The sequence below is a fragment of the Chaetodon trifascialis genome, chromosome 8 (genome assembly GCF_039877785.1).
Source record: "Chaetodon trifascialis isolate fChaTrf1 chromosome 8, fChaTrf1.hap1, whole genome shotgun sequence".
In the NCBI taxonomy this organism is placed as follows: Eukaryota; Metazoa; Chordata; class Actinopteri; order Chaetodontiformes; family Chaetodontidae; genus Chaetodon; species Chaetodon trifascialis.
Window position 1 is genome coordinate 2,567,868 of NC_092063.1, and position 21,808 is coordinate 2,589,675.

At 44.4% G+C, this 21,808-nt stretch overlaps 1 protein-coding gene across 1 annotated transcript; it reads left to right on the forward strand.

Moving 5' to 3' along the window:
• The first annotated feature begins 4,823 nt into the window (after positions 1-4,823).
• LOC139334628 (Ig-like V-type domain-containing protein FAM187A) lies at positions 4,824-7,645 on the forward strand. Its single transcript, XM_070967635.1, has 5 exons — positions 4,824-5,009; positions 5,797-6,074; positions 6,512-6,874; positions 7,039-7,256; positions 7,419-7,645. The coding sequence occupies exons 1-5, from the start codon at positions 4,824-4,826 to the stop codon at positions 7,643-7,645; spliced, it is 1,272 nt and encodes a 423-aa protein (XP_070823736.1).
• The last annotated feature ends 14,163 nt before the right edge of the window (positions 7,646-21,808 follow it).

A 21,808-nucleotide genomic window follows, 5' to 3' on the forward strand; every position in this document is an offset into this window, starting at 1 on the left:
TGGTCAGTTTCTGTCCAGCTGCTAATTAATTGTCCCAAAAATTAGTCAAAGTCAGCGACTGAAGGCTTCAAATAGTCAGCAATAACATAATGTTCATATGATTTAAAGAAGGTTAAAGCATTCACAGAGAAGGTAGACGGCACTGAAGTATTCCTGAATGCAATGAGGACTTTCCTTTGGGGCTGATGTGACATTCAACTTAACTGTGAAATCCATCAGGGAGCTGGAGGAGATAAAGGTACGAGGAGAAGAAGTTTGCATATTAGATGTCATTAGATTAAACTTTCACAGTGGAGTAAATGTCACTTACATAAGCTTGTCTGTAGCATGTCTACGATTTGGAAATCAGGCTTTAGTTGTACTGTATGTTTAGTCAGGTGTGCACAGGACACGGAGGAAGGTAGATGTAGGAAACAGAAGAGGAAAATGAAGGGCGAAGGAGTGAAAGGCATTTTAATGCTTCAGTGAGAGCTGTGATTTCATGGATGAGACGACAGAAAATCTCCAGATGAAGAGGAGAAGCAGCAGCAGGAGGGAGGAAGAAAATGGAGTTTGTTGTTTCAGAAAGCTAAAATGTTTTGTTACCTGATACTTCAGGGCGTTTTATAGCTGTCAGACCTGCTGCAGAGTGAAAGAGTGAAGTGTGAACAGAAAGCTGAACGTTCCTGGTTCCACCGCTCTAAAACTGACTGTACGAGCTGCTTTCCACATGTGTACAGCGAGATCATCCGGAGGAAAGCCTTTTTCACATTAATCAAATCTTCAGACCTCGTATAGAAATGTTAATTGGAAAGGCAAAGTGCTCTTTCTGTCTGATGGGATTAATAAAATTACGCCCTCATAAATGAAAGCAAAAAGGCTGCAACACCAGAAACGTTTGATTTTCCCTCCCTCTGTTTGACGCTCATGGCCATTTTCCTCCATCCAGTCCCTTTTTACCTGTTGATTAACACATTTATATTCCCCCAATAAAAGCACTCTTTGAGATTGCCCTCCAGCACTCGTTCATAGTGCTGTGGCCTCTTTTATTGCACCTTTGTGTTGATCGCTGCTGGCTGCCTGAAGTCAGGCCTGTTTTACACTCTGAATGAATTCTTCACGTTTTGAGCCTTCGTTCCTCTTCGTTAGCCTGATGAAAAGGAAACGTGTTGCTCTACTCAGCCTTAATAAACAGCACTTTATCTTGCTGTTTGCAGCACCTGTTCACTTTGTTCATCTTTAACAAGAACGACTTTGGGTTGCCAACCAATCACAAGCACCATTTGAGTCTAATGATGACAGATTAGAGGTGAAAATTGGCCTGAAGGTGGTGGCGGAGGAAAGGTTAGAAGATCACCAAAAACATGAGGATTCATGCTCTGGACAACAGATTTTACGTCAATGATCGTCCATCTGACCGTCCTTCGTTCCAACTTTAACCCTGATATCATGTTAAATTTAAAACTAGAGGAAGAGGAGGAAAGAGTGGGCTGACTGAGACGTTTGGGTGCATTTAATGGACCTTTCTGAGAGGAGGAGGAATGACAATAACAGGGAATAAACTGAGCACTATATCCAATAATATCCATCCTCAGAACGGGTGCCATTAGACGGAGTAGATAAGAAGAGGAGGAGGAGGAGGAGGAGGAGCTGCAGGAACAGATGATGAAAGAGGTTGAAGAGGTTGTTTGGAAAAATACCTGGAGCTGAGTTGAGGGGCTGATGGGCTGTTTAGAGCAGAGGGTTGGATTAATGGATATTTGGGAGAAAAGGCAGGAGGGCCGGGTTGTGGGATTAGGGTGTAGCTCCTGAGACGTGGTGGACGAGGGGGATAAAAGGACGGGATGGAGACGGATGACACACAGAGGCGGCCTCAGAGGGGACGGTACGCCATGTTTACGTGACGGCTTCAGCTAATGGACACGACGGATGAAGAGCAGTGACAGAGGAGGACAAAGAGGAGGAGAAAGTTTGAAATGATGATGTTTGGAGAAAGAAGATCAACAGTCATACATTATCTGTGTGTGTGTGTGTGTGTGTGTGTGTGTGTGTGTGTGTGTGTGTGTGTGTGTGTGCGTGCGTGTGTGTGTGTGTGTGTGTGTGTGTGTGTGTGTGTGTGTGTGTGTGAGATCCCATCTGTGTGAGGACCACCTCTAGTCCCAGATGTTGGGAGTCAAACGTCTCTGCAGAGTGAGGACATGTTGTCTCGTCGTCACTTTTAAACAGCTGTTCAGGGGTTAGGACGTGGTTTAAGTGTATTAGTGTTGTTTTAAGATTAGTTAACCCCCCCAAAAAAGAAAAACAGCACAAACAATCCCCATCAGTTGTGTTTCAGGAGCGTTTTGCCTGCTGAGGTTTGTCCACTTGGCTACGAAGGCTTCATACTTCAGTGGTTTCTCTTCTGTTTTCTGTTGATGTTCGATTGGGGTGTTTTATTTTGAAAATCTGACAGATTCTGTAGTTCCTGTGTTTGACTGAACACGCTGTGTGTCCACCTCTGCAGCACAAACCTCCTCATTGTCTTTCCATGAAAGCTGCTTCTTAGCTTCTGCTCAGGGAGACGCTTTGCTCTGTCCACAGAGGTTCACTGTTCAGAGTGAAGGCTGTGGTTAATTGTCTGGTAAATTCATGTAAATCAGTACAGGGTGACAAAAACGGGTGTGTGTTTCCAGGAAAAGAGTCGAAAATAAAAATGTTTCCTGCTTCCTTCACAGCAGGTAAGTGAAGGCAGCAGTGAACGTATTTCAGTGCATTCGCTCAACAATACAGCGACAAGAAGGAGCTTTTTATATCCAAGAGTGAGCAGGAAATATAAAATATATATAGAATAATGATCAAGCTGTTCCAGAGGAGAATAAAACAAATGTCACTTATTTAAAATCCACCACGTGTGGAAAAAAGGCAACGTTTTCTAACATTTTCAATGTATGTGACATTTATATGAATAAATTCTGGACACTTTTAAAGGTTAAAGCAGCTTTAAAAAATATGAAGTTACACAAATATGTGACATTTTTGAGTGTTTTCCTTTAGTTTCAGTCATGATTTGCCTCCAGTTGCAAACATTTAATGTGTAGATATAGTTACACAAACATGTTCGTGTATTAATCATAAGAGACCTTAAACGTATTTGCTTAACTTTACTTAAATTTGTGTCTTTCTGTATCTTTATGTGCTGTATTTGCGAGGAGTTAAGATGTGGTTTTGCCTCTTTTTGTTGCTTTTTCTGTTAAAATCCAACCATGTCGCCCTTTGAGCTCACAGGCGGCGTCAGGCGGACATCAGGTCTGCTGGCGAGTTTAAGGACCGCTCATTTATTAGTTGTTGTGTCACAATCAATAAAAGGAAAACAAGTCTGTCTGTGTGTTTTTTGTTTTCTAACATGAATTTACAGCATTTGGAAATTAATTAAATTCTATTTTGTTTATGAAAAACAGGAAGGTGTCATCTGAAGTGTTTACCCCGCTGAACACACGGTTAGTCATCGCACTGCCTTCTGCACTGTTCCGAAAATTCAACCCCGAAGCTACGACACCCAGTGTTTACACACACACACACACACACACACACACACACACACACACACACACACACACACACACACACACACAGCTGCCAGCTTGCATCATAAGAGCGTGGTTTGTGTCTGGAGGCCGTGGAGATGGTCAGCAGCGTGTTGCGTTCGGTGGTTGTGCCGCAGGCCTGATGACACACAGACCTGCAGCTTAGCGGGGATCTGCACCATTGCACTCATTTATTTCTACTTTATAATGTTACAGCGACGAGCTCCTGCAGCAGCGCTCTGAAGGAGCGCAGGCTGAATTAAGTGTGTGAAGCATAGCTTCATTCGCACCAACAAAGTCTGAAGTGTGGGTTATGAGCTGTGTGCAGCTCTGCATCGGCACAATGGAGCTTTTTTTGTTTTTTTCATGGTGATGCAGCAGTTAAGTGCTTTGGTGACTCATGGTGCTGCAGGGGAAGGGAGTGCAGAGGAGGGGTGTTATTGGCGACGTTTTAAAGCACCCGCCTGCTTGACATGTCTGAAAAACAAATGGTTTGATCTCCACTGAAGCCCAGTTCAGACGTGCACTGAGGAGGCATCAGGAGGAGGTCTGCTGTGAGGAGTGCTCCTCCTGAGCGACGCCTCTGTGTCTGAATGGGTCTAAAACAATAATGAGTAAAGATTTTAACTGCTTGGATGTTCTGTAAGAAGGCCTTTCTTGTTAGTTCTCTTGATGTCCGTCTGAAGGTTCAGGTGTGTTTGCTCTGCAGAGTTTGACATGAACGACTGACGCTGTCAAACTGTAATGAAGCAGAACATGACCGTGTATGCTCTAGAGCCTAAAACCAAACCTCCTGCAGGTCTGAAAAATTCAGACTGCTGTAATACTGTCGACTCGACTCGACTCGACTCGACTCGACTCGACTCGACTCGACTCGACTGTTGACTGTCAGGGTTTTGTTTTGGCCAACACAACTTTTATATTGCAGCGTCTTGTGTTTGTAGTTCAGCAAAGGCAACCCCGGTGTTTTGTCTGTTAGGAGGAAGAAAGGATTAGACTTTGTCCTCAGAGGAAACCAGGGACCAGAGGGATTAAACTCAGCCGTCACAGGACACGACAGCAGCATAAACTCTGGGAACTTCTGACACACAAACATCAATCAGAGTTTGAACGATGTCAGAAAATGTGTTGAGGATGATTTTGGACTTCAACATGTTTGCGTTGACAACAGACGACGCCGTCGGATTCTGCTGTGTTGGTCCTCTCAGATGCAGAGATATTTGACTGAAGTCGTGACTTTTGCAGCTTTTTTAGAGCCTTCTTCTTCCTCAGAGAAGCTTAATGCCTCCCCTCCTCCTCCTCCTCCTCCTCTTCTTCCTCCTCCCTGGGCTGTGGAGCTATGAAGCTCCTGAGGATAAGCAGGATGTGTTTGCTAGAAGAGCCTGTCCTGCTTTCCTCACCTTCACCAATGCTGCCTACCTGGCTGGAGTCACTCTGGAGCTGCCCTGCCACTGCAAGCCAGAACAGGTAACCGTAATGTCAGCACGTTGGATAAAATCTGGTTTCTGGGATGCCTGTGCAACATCTCTTTAATCCAAAATAAGCAGAGGGATCTGACATAAATCTTTTGTTTGTTTGTAAGGTGCCTGCAGATATCAAACTGAGTTTTTCTCGTATTTAATGTTTCTCAAGTCTATAAAATCGCTTTCTCCTCGCTGTCTGAAATCACCTTTAATTCAATCATCGGTCCAAAACACAACATTCAGACAGAAGCTTGTAGAGTGAGTCTTCAAGACTGATCAGACTGATCAATGTTTCACTGTGAGATAAATTCTCTGCTTTTGAAACAGACATGCCCTTTTTAGAGGATCTACCTGTTTGTTCAAATTCAGTTCGTGTTTTTCTTTCCAAGGCCTTTTACCAAAAGACACAAAGACACCGCGAGTTAATGCATTGCTGAGTTAGTTACACCCATCAGAAGCAAACATTTGTGCAGTGTAATTAGCAAAACTAACAGTGCAGCAAAACACGTCCTCTCCTCTTTCTATGAACAATAGCAGCTGAAGAAATGACTGCTGCGACCCACAGCCGCCAGTCAGCTTCATCCAAAGCTACACAAATAGGAGAGGAAGAAAAGAGTGTAATGGAGCTGTTAAACAGAGGAGAAGAGGGAGGATGAGAGGATCTCTGGGATGACTGAGAGACTTTAATCTCAGCATCTGCTAAAGTAATTTGAGCCTGTATCGATCAACCAAACAGCATTATCCGCTGTCAGCAGATACATTCTGGTCATTCAGTTCGCTGTGTGCTTCAGGTCCGATCGGTCGTGTGGTTCTTCAGGAAACATCTGGACGCCTCGCGGGAGACCAGAGCCCTGACTGATCACCATGGCAACAAGCTCCTGGACCCTCGTCGTGTCCCTCACAGCGGCGCCCTGCAGAGTCGATTTTCCATCCGTCTCTTCAGCCTGCTCATCTTCAGGGCCGGTCCCGACGACTCCGGCGTCTACATCTGCGGCTCGGCCCGCAAAGACTTCTTCTATGGTTACGACCTGGACATCCAGGAGGCGCGCATGCTCAGCTTCACTCCCAGGTGACGAGATGAGTGGGCAGACTGTGGCTTTGTCAGAAAGGCTGTCAGGTTTAGACACTGATGACCATCGATTCTGTCCCAAAGCCAGTCCTGGAATTAAAACCTGAGCATGTTCCTGCAAACATTATGGAGGCATCCCATCATCCCTTGAGGCAGACGTGATTCTGTTCAGTGTTAAACGGTTCAAGTCTTACCGCCCACATGGAGGATGAAAGCCAGCTGCAGCACAGGCTAATCAAGTTTATAAGGGAGATGACTTTGAAAAGACCCCGAACAGCTGATGACTGGAAATGAACATTGTTAAAGTGCAAATCTTCATCCTAGTTTTCTTCTGGAAAATGACAAATGCAGAGGAAAAACTAGACAGATGACCAAAAATTACGCTTTTCTTTTCAAAGCAATCAATCAAATTCTGTTGATCTGCTCACATTTTGCAGACTCACTCCAGGAACTGTGAGCACAACGCCGAAGGAGAGGATTGGACTGGGCTCCGCTCGGCCGCTGTACTGGCTCTTCACCAGCTTCCAGCCCTGGTCCGTCTGCGACCGCTGTGGAGTGCCAGGGGAGCAGGTCCGTGTCGGACTGTGCTACATCCACTCCCACTTCCTGCACGTGCGCTACAGACGGGCCAATCAGACGGTGGTTTCATGTGGCTCAGGGGCGGTGCCGACGGCTTTCGGACAAGTGAGGCGACGCAGCGTCGCAGCCAAGATGCAGGTCAAAAGCTGTCAAGTGACTTGTCCGCCTCAAGCTCCTCCGTCCTCCAGAATCGTGGCTCTGATGGCATTTCTTGGGTACAAGTAAGCGATCTGTACATAAAGGTGTACTGATACAACAGATGGGGGCAGGTAGATAGACAGGTGGGGCGACTGTGGCCTGGAGGTAGAGCAGGTTGTCTTCAGACCAAAACATGACAATTGGCGAATAATACATCTCTGATATAATAAATCTCTGTGTCTTATAGTTCTGCCTCCCTGCCAGTGTTTTACCTGAACCACCCCGCAGGCCGTGTCCTGACCCTGGGCTGTCCGGGGGCACGGCCCAACATGGCCGTGGCCTGGGACCAAGGATCTGAACCCATCTACCGATCTGAACACTCATCACTCAGCGCCACGCCCGCCAGGCTGCTGATGGACACCGGACACCACCTGCTGTTTAGACCTGCAAAGACTCAGGACTCAGGTACCGTCTACTGTTCACTGGAAATGTGCAGAACCTCCGAGCAGGCTGTGTTAGATCACCTGTGACGTGTCGGTGGTGTAGTTTGTGTTCATTCTGATGTGATAACCAAGATTTTGAATCCAAGTTGTTTAATTTGATTAGAAATTCCTTTTTGTTAATTAGGGGTCTACTACTGCTGGCTGCAGGGTCACCGGGCTGCAGAGATACGTCTGCTGGTCTACGCCCATTTGGGACGGGGACAGTCGGTGACATCGCATCCTGACTTCCCGGCAGCTGTCAACAACGTGTTAAGGTCATACGCCGTCATGACGTCTGTGTTTTGCCTTCTGGTGTTTGGCAGAGCTGGAGTCAGACACCTCAGAGACGCTGGAGAAACACATGTGGATTAAAGTCATTCAAACACTCGCAGTTTAGCCTTTAACATATTATTCAGTAACCAAAAACAGGGAAGGCTAACGCTGCTGACACTCTTTGTACTTTGACTGAATGCAGACAGTTGTGCACATATCACCGTGCTGTTTACTGTGTGCAGACAACAACATTCACTTTGGATCACTAACACTTAAAAAGCTAGTTGGCTGAAAAAGTAAGCACTGACTCGTAGCTTGAGACAAGATGTAAGACCCCCTGTGTTGAACCCATATGCTTCGTGCACCCACGCAAGCATCCAACAAGCTCCTCTCGATGCTTTTATACTGAGATATGTTCAAATATTTGGCTGGAAAAATTCTTCTGAGAACAGAATGTTTCCGGGTAAAATGTAATCCAATATCAAGAAGTGGAGTTTAGACTCATATCTTAGTAATTTGTAAGAGACAGACGAGGTGAATGAGGTTGGAAGTTCTGCAGCTGGGTCGCTGACGACATGCCGAGACTGGAGTTTATACATTTGGTACATTTCGGCTACGAGAGCACGCTTAATGTAAATGTTAATGAGAGGAAGCTGCAGTCACCTGAATGTTGTTAATGTACCACTGAGCTTAAACACAGACTGTGACAAACAGCCAATCAGTACGTATCTGTCTCATCATCCTTAGGACAAACTTAATGTTTTGTTAGAGGTAAGATGAAACATGTTCATCCGACTGCAGACGTCCTTCGTGACTTGCATCTAAAGTAAATAAGGGTTTAATTTGTGCATTTTAAATGTGATGTTCATTTCTGAGTGTGAAAGCGTTTCATGGAGTCCCTGCAGCGTTTTGAACCTGCCTTCTTTCTCTGGATGTTTGTGGGCGCCGGTGACGTTTTTGTCCCCTGAGTTTGTGTGTGGGGGAACACCCAGGTGTTTCCCACCTGATGCATCCTCTACACCAGAGCGGGAAGTGCTCTCAGGTGCACAGCTTCCCCCGATAAGAGCGGACGGAGCGAGAGAGATACGGCGAAACAAAGGAAAACCCATTGAGAAAGAGAACAGAGACAGATGAAAGGAAAATAGTGCGAGAAGAGAGACAAAAAAAGTCAAGCGGGTGATAGAAAATACAGATGGCAGAGATGATGAATGTGAGGAGAGACAGACGAGCTTTTCCATCCAATTATTTCCGTGCAGATTAGATCAGCTCCAAACACACTGACAACACAAACGTCTGCTGATTGTTTCCTCAGTGCTGAATGTTTGTATTCACTGAGATGTATTAACCTGCTTACATGTGTTTTACCCTCATTATCTTTTATATTTCACTTTCACACATCTATGAGGGAAGCATGCGTTGAAAAATGATTGTTGTTGCAGTTGTTGATGACGAATAAAATGGAATTCAAAGTGCTCCGTGCAGCTCGATAAAAAGCGGACGTGATGTGCTTGTAATGACTCGTCTCACCTGGACTTCTGGAGCACCTGCAGGCGTCAGAGTGACTCTTGGAAACCTTGAGGAGCAGCAGAGACATGAGCAGAATCAGAACTGTGTGTTCTTGCTGTTGGACAGAGGGGACGTCCTCATTCAGACGTCTCTCCACACCGAGAGCCAGAGGAAGGAACAAACACAGAGACGCTTGTCCCTCCGCAGCTGTGGACACCTCTTCAGCCCCTCTCATCCGTCCTTTCTTCATTCCTGCCGTCCCCTCTCCATCTTTGAGCCTCAGCAGCTCTGAATGGACTCCATCACAAACAGGCTGAAGGTTTGCTGGCAGGCAGGATTCAGCTGAAAGCCTCTGGGTGTTTCACTGGTCCCCAGCAGACTCTCACCAGCTGCTTTGAATTATTCAGGGAGATCTATCGAGCACAGAGCCTTTTACACCAGCTCGCAATGTCTTCACGCAGTCAGATACAAATGGCCTGTTTCTCATATTTGATGATTTTTCTTCTGTCTATATTTTATTTAATTACTGAAACAGTTTGGTTGAGTTTTGCACAAGTTAACATGAAACTGTACAAAGGGAGCGTTAGCGGCAGGCTAGCAGTTTTTTGGACCTTCATCCATATCACGTGGTCTTCATCAGCAGGTGGTTTGTCATGGAGATGCATCTGCTGACAAGCTCCGGAGCTGCAATTTAACCCATGGAAACACAAAATAATCAAAGTTTAGGAAGTCATAAAAGGCACTGATTCATATCTGCTTTAGCTCCACATCGGACTCCACATGTGAATGAAAATCTTAACCCACAGCAACAGAAAACGTTTGCTAACTGTCCTTCTGAGCATCGTTCATTTCATGAAATTAAATCCAGTTAAACATGGTTCTTTTTCCTGTGAGTGTTTGACTGAAGCTCAGTCAGTTAGAACATTTCTTATTAATTACTGCTCCATTTGGTTCACAGACGCTGACTTTACAGATTTAATTTGACTCGATTCATCTTCTTCATAATGTGAACGGGCCACTGAAACTGGATTGATACGTTTATCAGATGACAGTAATTGCACATCAGAAACAGGAGAAACTGTCTCTTCCTCTCTTAGCTCTTATTTTTCATTCTTTAAATTGTTCGCTTGCTCTCTTCTCAGCTTTTATTTCTTCCTTCTTTCTGTCCATTAATCCTGCTCAGCTCCTGAGCCTCATAATCAATGAGGCACTGATTCACAGCGAGGATCAAAGAGGTAACAGGCTGCGAGGAGGGAAGGGAGCAGGTCTGAGAGCAGTTTCACTCGAGGTGTGGAGGCGATAAAAATGCTCACATCCCACAGAAATCCTTGTCTGCCGTGTCAGCAGTGTTCGTGGATCCTGGACGGTCTCCTCGTCACCTCCAGCCACAGATTCACCTGCGTTATTAACGCGTTAACACAAATCAATTTTAACAGCGCCATTTTTTTTTATCGCGAGATTAACGCTCTTTGTGGCCTAGTGAACTTGTAGTTTTTAATAAGCTGTGGCCACTGCTAGTAATGTTAGAAAAACTACAGGATGAGACTATAAACTGGAAACAAAACAGTAGGCGCGCCTCACGCACGTGTTTGGTCTTGTCCGCTCGCTAGCTGTAAAAAAGTAGGCGAGCGGTTTGTGTGGATGTTGATGTGCGAAATGCCGAAATGGATGCGAACAAGATTCTGAATGGAAAGTTTAGTTTCAAAAAGTTTCCAGATGGGTCGACTGACAAGACCAAAGTTATCTGTGTGTTGTCGGTGTGAACTGAGTTATCATCGCAGCACATCCAGTCTGAAATCCCACTTGATGGCCAAACACACGGCGAATGCCAATTCTCCACCGCCTCCTTGTCAAAACCAGGCGACAATGGATGGCTTTCCACAGAGGCATGTGGATGCTGTTATGTTCAAAGAAAACTTAAGAAAGGAAAGTTTAAGCCATGGTTTAACTGCACTATAGGCTGAGTCCTAGTTTACAATGATGTGCACTTTAACTTTATCTTGTATCACCCTGTTTTGATCCCTTAGAAAGGCTTGTTGAAGGGGCTTTTTCATAAACAAGCATTTATTTTTTGTCATCTGCGTATTGTCAGTGTTAAATTGTGTGAGATTTGATTCAGTCAAATGTGAACGACTGCTCAAAGTGAGAATATTAGTGTGAAATAAAACACTACACGTTGTTGTTTTCAATAAAAAACATTTGCACAAAGCGAGCCGATCCACTCTTCCATGTTGATAACAGCATTAAAATGATAATTAATGGGATATTTAGAATAGATGAAAATGTGCGATTAATTTGCGATTGATCGCGAGTTAACTATGGCATTCATGAGATTAATCGCGATTAAATATCTTAATCGATTGGCAGCACTACCTGAAATCAAAGAGGACTGCCAAGTGAGAAAACAGGGATGTCTGTATCACCTGCTGATTTCTACAAACAAGAGTCACCAGCTCATCTGCGGCAGTCAGCACGGCCTCGCCAGAGAAATGGTTTAGTCGTTACCTGTTCTGTCCTCTAAACACATGAATGAGGGTCCGCCTGGCTTTACCGTTTGGCGTCCCGCTCGAATGAGTTTTTCAAGGACAAATTCTAAAGATTGCTGCTGCTTTTCATGTGACTGCCAGGTTAACATTTCAACCAAGACCACGAGCACGTCTCGTAAAAAGCAGAAACTTTTTTATACAAGAAAAGACGAAAATCCCATCGAACCTTGACTACCAAATACGCTCTGAAAGATTTCGATTCAAGGATCAGAACGTCATTTCTGCGCTGTGCTCTCTGGGAGGAAGGTTTCATTTCACATACTCTGTGACCTTCCTCTCCTCCCCGCTCTTATTTTGAAGTGCAGCCCTCCTGCTGTACTTTCCTGTCTGTTAAGCAGCTCACTCTGCAGAACTGGTTTATATGCACTGCTGCTGCGCCTCCGGATACTTTCTCATCTTTATGGAGCTGCTGTTTGGGTGCAGTAGCAGGTATTTACAGCACTTCTGTCAAACTGAAAGTGCCCTTTGGTGAGTTATACTTTTGTGTCAGTGTGACTGGCATTTATCAGGTGATGTATGGAAGCATCTCACCTCCCTGAGCCTGAAATCCATGAGAATAAGATAACTTTCATTAACAAAGTAACCTCCAAATCCTGATTTTGACAAGGATATGTATGTTTGATGAGCTTTGCTTTGAGGAAACTTTGCTTCAGCTCGACCCGAACAACCAATTTTTCTTGACATTCAAAAAGCAAACATGATTTAACCTGCGAAAGCTCACGACTTGGCTCAGATTTCACAGAATAAATGAGAGGAAAAAATAAACAGTGAAATGAAATATTCGTGCAGGAGGATGATTTTATTGCCACTTTTACTCAATTCATCCATGGCTTCTGGTTTAATAAAACACAATAAAAACGTCTTAGGCACATGTTGCATTAGCCCAATTTTAAAGCATTTCCAAACACAGTGGAATTCAGGAAGGATGACAAGAGAAATCTTAACTGAATTATATATTTTTGGGAAGCTATGACTCTCCGCTGTGGTTAATTTGTTTAAAAAAAAAAAAAAATGCAAATTTGGGGACGGCAGTGATTTGGCTGAGCAGAATTTTTTGTTAATAGACTGTTGTTGTCACCACTACTTAATCTGAAGCAAATGTCGACCAATTGATTGCTTTGGCCTTGAAGAATCTACTCTCAGTCGACCTCTAATCAGTGCTGGACTCAGCCAAGGCTGTACCTGTCCACGTCTTTTTTTTCATGCACTGAAAAGGTCTGATGTCACTGGTGGTCACATAAAGTGATCATCGTTACTGTAATTCAGACACCTCAGTGTTCTGCCCACTGTAAGCAGAAGGCTGAGTGCTCGTAACGCAGCACTAAACGCCTCCGTTCTTGCCACGTCCTTGAGCAAACGGTGCGCCGTGACCACACTGCATGGACTCCTGCACAGAGAAATATTGCTGCTCATTTGTGTTGGACGAGACGTCGTCCTCTCCCTCAGCAGCACCACGCTGCCTTATTTGCCCCTGTTAGATAACTTCCCTTCATCGCCAGCCGATTCAAGCTGGCAGATGGAGAATGGAGAAGAAGTCGAGGGAGGGAAATTTGGACCACACACCACAGCCATTAATCAAGTTGTTAGTGTATCCAGGCCAGCGATGTAGCATGCCGGCTGTCTGCTGGAAGATAAATGAACAGAAGCTGGTTTCTTAACCTTGTTTTGCCTTGGGAATAAAGACAGAATATTTAAAACTTCCTATAGCAGCGATACCTGCTCACTGGTCCACCAGATCAATGAGAAATAACTCGTCATTTCTCATTGGCTGCTGTCCTGTTGACTGAAGTAATTGGCAAAATGTGAAGCCACTCGTTGCAGCGCTACCTCTCAGTTAGCTGGCACTGCCTCCAGTTTGGCCTCAGGAAATGATCACAGTTACACTCCATGTGGAGAGTTTCAGTGAAACTGGGGAATCTGTATACATAATTTATCTCCTGCAACAGTTACTGTGTATTCACCTCATAACGTGGACAACATGTCCTCACAGCTACACAAGATATGATCTGACGTCCTTATTAGCAGGACGACTTTGTTTGTGAGCACCTTCCAAAACAGCTTTAACAGCCAAAACTTTATGCCGAATGTGAGCAGTAATCTCCAGCACATCCAATCATTCATCGTCTCATCCTTAAGAGATCGGAAGAAGCGACTCAGCGAGGACAGTTTTCTCTAAACATGACACTTTCACTCCTGGACAGACCTGGACGACCACAGTCTGACTTGAAAGCAGCTGAAAAGTCAAAAGGAGAAGTTTGAGGGTTAAAGAACGTCCTCCAGAGCAGCTCAGTGGTGGTAATCTTTCTCTTTTCCCACCCACATTTATCCTGCCTGTCTGGGTGAGACTGACATTTCGTTTTTTTAATCTAGACTCATTAAAAACTGGTCCATAAACGTTGTCTCTCTATGCTCCAACACAGTCAGTTAAAGGCAAAAATACAAAAGAATCTGACACCAGGGCTAGAAAACAGGCAGACACACAAATACACTCTCACACAGTCTTTGAATTTAGCTGCAAGGCAACAAAAGGGCACTTCCTGAACAGCCAAAAGGAGCCTGTTCAACAGCCACATAGTTTATATGTCATAAATATGAGGAAACCAATGAAATATCTCACTCTATGTGATCAAGGTTCCTGACTGAGTGAAGTGACCTGGAGAGCTGATGATATGAGCTGTTTGATTTCAACATCGACCCTGCAGCCCGGCTCGCACAGAATAAACCACTGTTTTGTTGGGTAAGAGTTGTTAAGATGGAAACCTCATCGCTCTCTGACGTTTGCCTCCTCGACTGCTCGGTCAGCCGAACAGCACTGATCCATTAAAGATAGATTTTGAGATATCGGACTCTCAGACTGTCGGAGCCGTCTGTAGTTCTTTACTGCAGACGGCATTGAAAAGTGGCATTTAGAAAGTTCAGCAGCAGTGTGTCTTTCCAGATAATCTGTAGAACTCAACAACAATCGACAATCTCCCATCAGGCGGCTGCGTTTCTTCTGTAGGAAGCAGCTCCAATTAAAGACTGTTGACAGTGAGGTCTGTGTAGTGTTCACAATAACTGGGACGCTCTGCTGTTGAATCTTTAAATCTCATTTTTTGCCACGCTAGTAGTTTGGCTGCGAGGTTGGCATCGTTGGCGGGTCGGACCACCACTTTCAAACATCTCAACATGCTTGGATGGATTTTCAGGAAGTTTTCTACAGACTTTCTTGGCAAACAATCTGAGCTTGGATGTCTCGGTTGCTTTCCCACTGCATTGTTCTCGGACTCAGACACCCTTCAAACAGTGTCACTGTCAGCACACCTGCACTGTTTATCCAGCAGCCGGGGACAGAAAGCGTGACTGTGATCTGAGATTTAATTGGCTGTGACTCGTGTGGCAAACAGCAGTGGTCAATTAGCACCAGTCACCGGTTTAGCTCCTGTCCCTCTGAAGCACTGGCAACAAAGCATTCATCGTCTGGATGGTCTGCTTTTGCCGACCTGCGTGGAGAAATGCTGAGAGACGGTGGATTTTGGGCAGCTTTGGTGGCCAGTTGGAAAAAAGGTTGCTTCCTGTCTGTGTTGGATTTGATGATTATGAAACATGTTCCTGTAGTTGTTTAAGCCTGATGACAGTGAGGATATTTTTGTTTGTTTGTTATTTTGTTTTTCTGTCATCTTCGACTTTTTTACATGCTAATTTGAGAAGGTTTGCACCTGCTCTTATCGAGCTTCCTCTCAGCTGCAGGTGCAATGACAAATGGACGCATCCATCATTTCATGGTCAGCGGATGGAGTTGTCGAGACGTCCAGGAAAAATATTGTTCAGTCGATGTTCGGGTGTACCTTTACCAGGGTAACAGGACAACATATACAAACCAATCGTTTCTGTGTGTGTGTGTGTGTGTGTGTGTGTGTGTGTGTGTGTGTGTGTGTGTGTGTGTGTGTGTGTGTGAACTCAGCGCTGACTGTTCAGCTTGTTGGCTCCTGACAGGCCGCTGTAGATCAACTCCTTCAGTGTTTGTTCCTGAGGTGACAGGGAAGTGATGTAGAGGGCGACGCCTACTTAAACATTCAGACAACACACACACACACACACACACACACACACACACACACACACACACACACACACACACACACACCGTAGATTACATGCAATGCAGTGATTTGCTGATGCAGTACATGACAGTAAATACTTTGACTCTCTGTTTGTGTTCAGTCATTTTGACCCGTGTGGGAAGAGCTGGCTGTCATGTGACAGAGCAGGTAAATTTAAGTTCATAGAAAGTGTCCAGTGATCATTTCCGTGGTAGGAAGGGAACGTTTCTGTCCTTGTTTATTTCCTCTGTTTTCTTTTTTATTCCTTCTATAACAGTATGCCAATATTGGCAATAATAAACCCAGACATTTATAGTGGCTGCACCTCCAGATTTGCACAGCAGAGCAGACTCTTGGTCTACGCTCTCCTTCTAGTGCCCTTCTAGTTTTTTGGCCTTCAGCTAGACCGAACATCATTCCTGTTAACACAAGTGACAGAGGCGCAGATTTAATTGGCATCATCATACTTCCCTGATGGCCATTGGCTGCTGTGAAACATGATAATCAATTTCTGCTGAGAAAATGACACGTTTGTTTGCGACAACGGAGAGAGGCAGGGCGGGAAGGTGAAGCCTCGCAGCCCAGACGGGTAATTGGATCCCCGCCTGAATTCATACCCAGAGCTGCGCATCTGAGATCTCAGCAATGATTTGGATATTAGTTACACCTCGAGATGGAGAGCATTATGATTACCGTCGAAAATAGAAAAACAAATGCGAGTGGGTAATAAGAAGCATGTTACTGCACAGACCATTAAATGATGGCTTGCGGTGTGGTTGCACAGGTTGAATGACTCAGTAATGACGTCCCAGGGCAGCTCAGATTTTTTGCAGGAAATACAATCCCCCCCCCCACTGGAGTTCCTGAAGTACTCTTTTGATAAATGCTGGAATCATTAGATTTCCACTGGAATGAAATAATAAGAGCTGTCCCATGCCAACAGGGCTGAGACATGTGGTCTGCATAATCCACCACACAGCAGCCAGTTTTTGTGTGCGATGTTGATTGGTGTCACACCGTAAAGTCCATGAACATCATGACGCAGCCCAGTATCCAAAAATGCATTCTTACTGGCCAACAGTCTACACGCAATGCAGGAAGTACTGCAGTGTGCACGTGGCAAGCCTGACACTGCGGCTGTAGATCGGGATTAAATTTCCTTTTTTTACACTGCAACCATGATCTTTCCCTAACCTTGACTGAGAACCATAGCTTTTTGCCAGGAGCGTACTCCAGCTCTCAGATGTTGTAGAAAGTCAGAGTGTGGGATTTTGCAGAATCATCCAGTTCTGACGTTCTCGTTTGGAAACAGGTTTGTGCGTCAAGTCATTTTCATCCAGTGGGTCTCCATCCTCTCAAGGTCGTGGCTCATGAAGGAGCGGCTTGATGAACGTAGTCAACGCCGAGCCTCCTTTAGCTTAAAGTCTGTCTCCTCGAAATTGTGCTTATCTATTGTATTTAATGCTGACTGGGGCGGACTGGGACAAAAAATCGACCCTGGCATTTTGGACCAGGCGGCCCACCACATTTGATGACACACACCTTTTCGGTCTTTTCGATCTCTTGAATGTGCATACCAACTGTGCAACTCTTCAAAACCACGTACCTTAAGCCATGCAATGAGTTAACAGGAATCAGTGAGAGTGGACACATTAAATACTTCCAAAAAGTGTCATTTATTAACACTACAAAAAAGCACACTCCACCACTCCATCACAGTAATTCATCCTACTGGGTGTATCTATGTGTTTCAGGGAGAAGAAAAGAGAAAGAGAAAGACTAGAAATGAGAAATGATGGATCAGACACTAACTCTTCCAAGAGAGAAAGAGAGAGAGATTTAATTATTGGTCGATCTTCAAGATAAAAATAGCAGCTTAGAAACTGAAAACTTAAGAGGGATGATGACACATGAATGAGGGAGAGAGAAAGAGAAATAATAGACATGGTTGATCGATCTGATTATCACTGTTTTCCAGACAAAGCAGTGCTGAATGAAGGAGGCCTGTGAACTTGGGCAAAAAAAGAAGACATCGTCCTGTATGTGTGCGACAGATAGAAAGAGAACGAGAGGATCATCTGTGGCTTTGCTTTACATTAACTGTGAACTTACCAAGGAAAAGGATGCAGGTGCAGTCATCCCCTGAAGGACCACAGGTGTTACAAACTGACTGGAATACAAACTAACCTGGCCATCGGACATTAGCCAAAAACACGTTATTGACGTTTAATCATTACCAGATTAACCAAGGGGTTGAGTTGCTTTACTCATCACACGTGTCCTGAAAGCAGTCAGCTTACCGCAGGTTTTACTGCACGTCCCTGTTCAGTGTCGCCACCACCCCTGATGCCCTGATGCCGGCTGGATTCTGACTTTTCTGAACATAATGAGAAACACTTTCAATGAATGCAGCCGGCAAGTCACAAAGTGTCGATGCTGATCATGTCAGCTACATATTTCACTTGTTTTCCAGCCAAATACCTAATCTTCGAATGCTGTATCTCCTCGTAATAACGGCAGCATTATGAATTCTGCTGAAGCATCTGTTTGTGTGCTGGAACTGGCAGCACTTGGCTGAAGTCAGAGCCGTCTGTAGATCTTTACTACAGAAAACTTCTCCAGACGGCTTGAAGCATGAAACAGTGTGTTCAACATTTAACCAAGACTTTCCCTAACTGAAGTACTTTTGTTGTCTGTTATTTTTGGTCTGATCTATTATTCATATGACATGGGCATGAAACATATATTTGAAAAATGTTAAGAAATTCTTATTATTCGCAGTAGTGGTAGCCTCTGTCTGCCATCCAGCCGTTACCGAGGGTCCCGGTCCATCTCACTGAAATAAAAATCCTCCATCCTCAAATGACCTTTGGGTTTATCTGAAGGAGCTTTTCATTAAAATCTCACCAGAGCGTTCACCTTCCCCGCTTCATTAATCCAAGTCTGACTGTCAACACCTTTCATTTCCTGTCTGCCATTCACTCTTTCTCCCTTCATTTAACCCTTTCACCGTTTCTTATCATTTGCATTTCCTGCCCTCCTTCGCTGACTTTATAGTTCCTCGTCTTGCCGGGTTTTTTTTGTTTTGTTTGTTTTGTTTATTTGCATTTCTCTTTGTGTTTTCTTTTGTCCACTGCTGCAGCCCTCCTCTGTCCACCCCTCTGTATCTCCATTCATTTACCTTTTCCTTTTTCTTGCTTTCTCTGCCTTGTGGGATTTATTCTGTCGTTACAGCGCATTCAGGCATACAAACGGATCCTTTTATTACTGTTCGATCCATTTCTGATCAATGCTGAACTGTCACGTCTGCACTTCCTGGGAGATATTTGTTCTAATCTAGTTTTTATGTCAGTTTTCAGACATTGCTGCCATTAAGTGTCCGTTTTCCAGGAAAAACATGGAGTTGAGCCAGCGAGATAACCCACCAATCAATTTTCAGTGCTGTTAACCAATCATTGCTGGTTTCACGACCATAGATTTGTCGTGACATGTGCCTCAAACTGAGCAGTTTTACAACAGTTTATCATAAAGACGTCTTGAGCCGGATCGATGTCTGAGCCTATTTTAATGGATTGTATCGGCTAAAGCAAACATAATCAAAAAACGAGCCTTTCATGTTCTGTCCGCCTCAGCTGGCTGCTGCTGCAGCGCTGCTCTCCATCACCACAGTCGACTGGACAGTGCAGCATTTTACTGCATATGAGAGTGAAAATTACAATGTGTGAATGTGAAAAATGTTTGGACCGGCTTTGTCCAGCGAAATGCAAAGCTCCAACTCTAATTATCATCATAAAAGCGCTGTGTTCCAAACATTCAGGCAGGTCATATCAGCTGTCGCTAATTCATTTTAATTCTCTGACTCACTGGATTGTCGTGTGTGCCCTTTGCAAGCTGGTGTCTGCACTCCGCCAAAGGTCATTTTTAAGGACTCAGTGTTTCTGGAGTTCCCACAACTGCAGCAGAGTGATAATATCTTCTCTGGAGCTGATCAAGACACGTCAATGTCACAAGTCTCATTCTCCCAGTCAGTCTTTCATTTGGAGCTAGGGATGGGAATCGACAAACGGTTCTTGTTGAGAACCGGTTCCCAGTGCTTCAATTCCTCGGAATCATTTGCCAATTGTGCAAACGATTCCCTTATCGATTCCAGTGGGTGCGAATGACGTAGCTACGCAACATGCATTGCTCGAAAACAAACGCTCGAAAGTTTGGTTACATTTCACGAGAAAGGATGACAACACGGCAGCTTGCAATACTTGCAAAGTGGATATTTCATCAAAGGGAGGAAATACTACCAATATGCAGAAACATTTGCACACACAGCATGCGATAACTCTGAATGAATGTCGCGTTTGGATCCGCTCCAGAGTGAATCTCAACCCAGCAGCAGCAACATTAGCACGTCCTCTGCTGTTAATACTGCAGGTAACTGAGTAACTAACGCTGCCTGTTATGTTAGTGCCATTTGCCTCATTGTAAAACTTGCTATTACTAACTGTTGATGTTAAATCTTCTCATGCATTCATTTAGATGACTGTGACGAGAGACAGTCTGACTGGCTCGGAGGCTGCCAGTACTCACTCCAGTTCACGTCTAGCTTCTGAGAGGATCAATAGATCGAGCTGTACAGAAGCCTGCCCCCCATCCCCTGCAAGGATAATGCCACCCTATGGTGGTGGAGCAAGAGAGAGACTCTGCCCCCGCTGTCAGGACTGGCTGAAAGCTTTGTGTGTGTGCAGGCGTCCTCCACCCCGTCTGAGAGGGTGTCCTCCACAGCTGGAGACATAAGTCCAGAAAGATCGCATATCCTTCCTGAAAAAGCAGATATGCTTATTTTTCTGCAAAAGAATTGTTCCTTCTTCATAGTTAATGTTTTCAGAATTGCACAATGCACAGTTCCATCGGGCTTGACTTGATTGTATTTGTCACTGGCTGATGTAGTTTTATTTTGAGTGCCCAGCTCATATATCCTTTTAAAAAGGAGACCCCCTGGCACCCCATCGAGGAGCCCTAGGCTGTGGGCCTCTTCAGACCTCACTGTTGGGTTTGTAAGGTCATGTTACTTCTAAACTAAACAAAGTTGTTTTTTCTTTAATTACAGAGAAACAGCTGAACATTTTAATGTGAACTGATGTAAACAAACTCATCTCTGAGTCAAGTTGAACTGTTGTGGACATAATAAACATGAACTCCAGTCCCACCAGTGACAGTGTGTAACTGGGAACATGCAGGGGGTCCAAATGCTTTTATTTCAGAAACCCGTGCCTGGAACCAGTAATGAACTCAGAGCATTTGCACATGAACAGTCACGCTGTGGACACATTATGAATAAATTAGAACTTGCTCATCTGTGTTATTAAAACAATCGAACGGAGAAAATATTCAAGGGTTTGAATCAATTAGGAAGCCATTCTGTAACGAGTCCGTGATGGATGTAACAACAGTTAAAGCTGCACCAGGCAGGAATATCAGACAGAGACGACAAGAAACTGAGCTGCTGCAGAGAACATGTGTCATTACATTGACGGGATGAGAAGAATCACCTGATTTGTCTGTAAACTCTGGTTGGTTTTATCTAATGTTTCTGTGCAAAATTCCAATATTTCTGCATAATGAAGATGCAAGCATCCACTGCTGCTTTGGAGTTCCTGTGTCACTGAAGTGGGCGGGTTTCTCTCGTCCTTTTTTCCCAAAGCGAGCTAATTAATTTGAGGTCGACAGAGTTTCTCAGACTTTTCTGTGATTCATTCTGTTTGAATATTATTCTCTGTAATTTGCTGCATTTCTCAGGCAGTTCTCTCCCTGCTGAACGCTGCTGAGCTGAAGTCAGACAATAAAGACAAAAGGGAAGCAGCTGAGCGGCAATACGTAAAAGAGATAAATGACTGAGGGAGGAAGTGCTTTGTCTTCTTTCCTCGGTTGCACCTGTTATAAGCTTAGTCCATTTAAAAAATAAAGCAGATTTTCATGCTTTTTGTTCTCTGTTGTTTTCTTTTCTCGTGCTATTTCCCCACTGTTTTAATTCAATTGATGTCTTCTGGAACACTTCCCTCCATTTCATCTCATCTGTTTGTTTGATTTATTTTGTTTTCATGGTTATTTCATCACTTTTTCTCTCACTCCATCAC

What these genes read in the sequence shown, in the direction of transcription:
- LOC139334628 (XM_070967635.1), top strand. Translation starts at nt 4,824, where the DNA reads ATGCCTCCCCTCCTCCTCCTCCTCCTCCTCTTCTTCCTCCTCCCTGGG. An exon ending in ATGCTCAGCTTCACTCCCAG is followed by an intron (nt 6,075 to 6,511) that starts GTGACGAGATGA and finishes CACATTTTGCAG; the next exon opens with ACTCACTCCAGGAACTGTGA. An exon ending in TGCAAAGACTCAGGACTCAG is followed by an intron (nt 7,257 to 7,418) that starts GTACCGTCTACT and finishes TTTGTTAATTAG; the next exon opens with GGGTCTACTACTGCTGGCTG.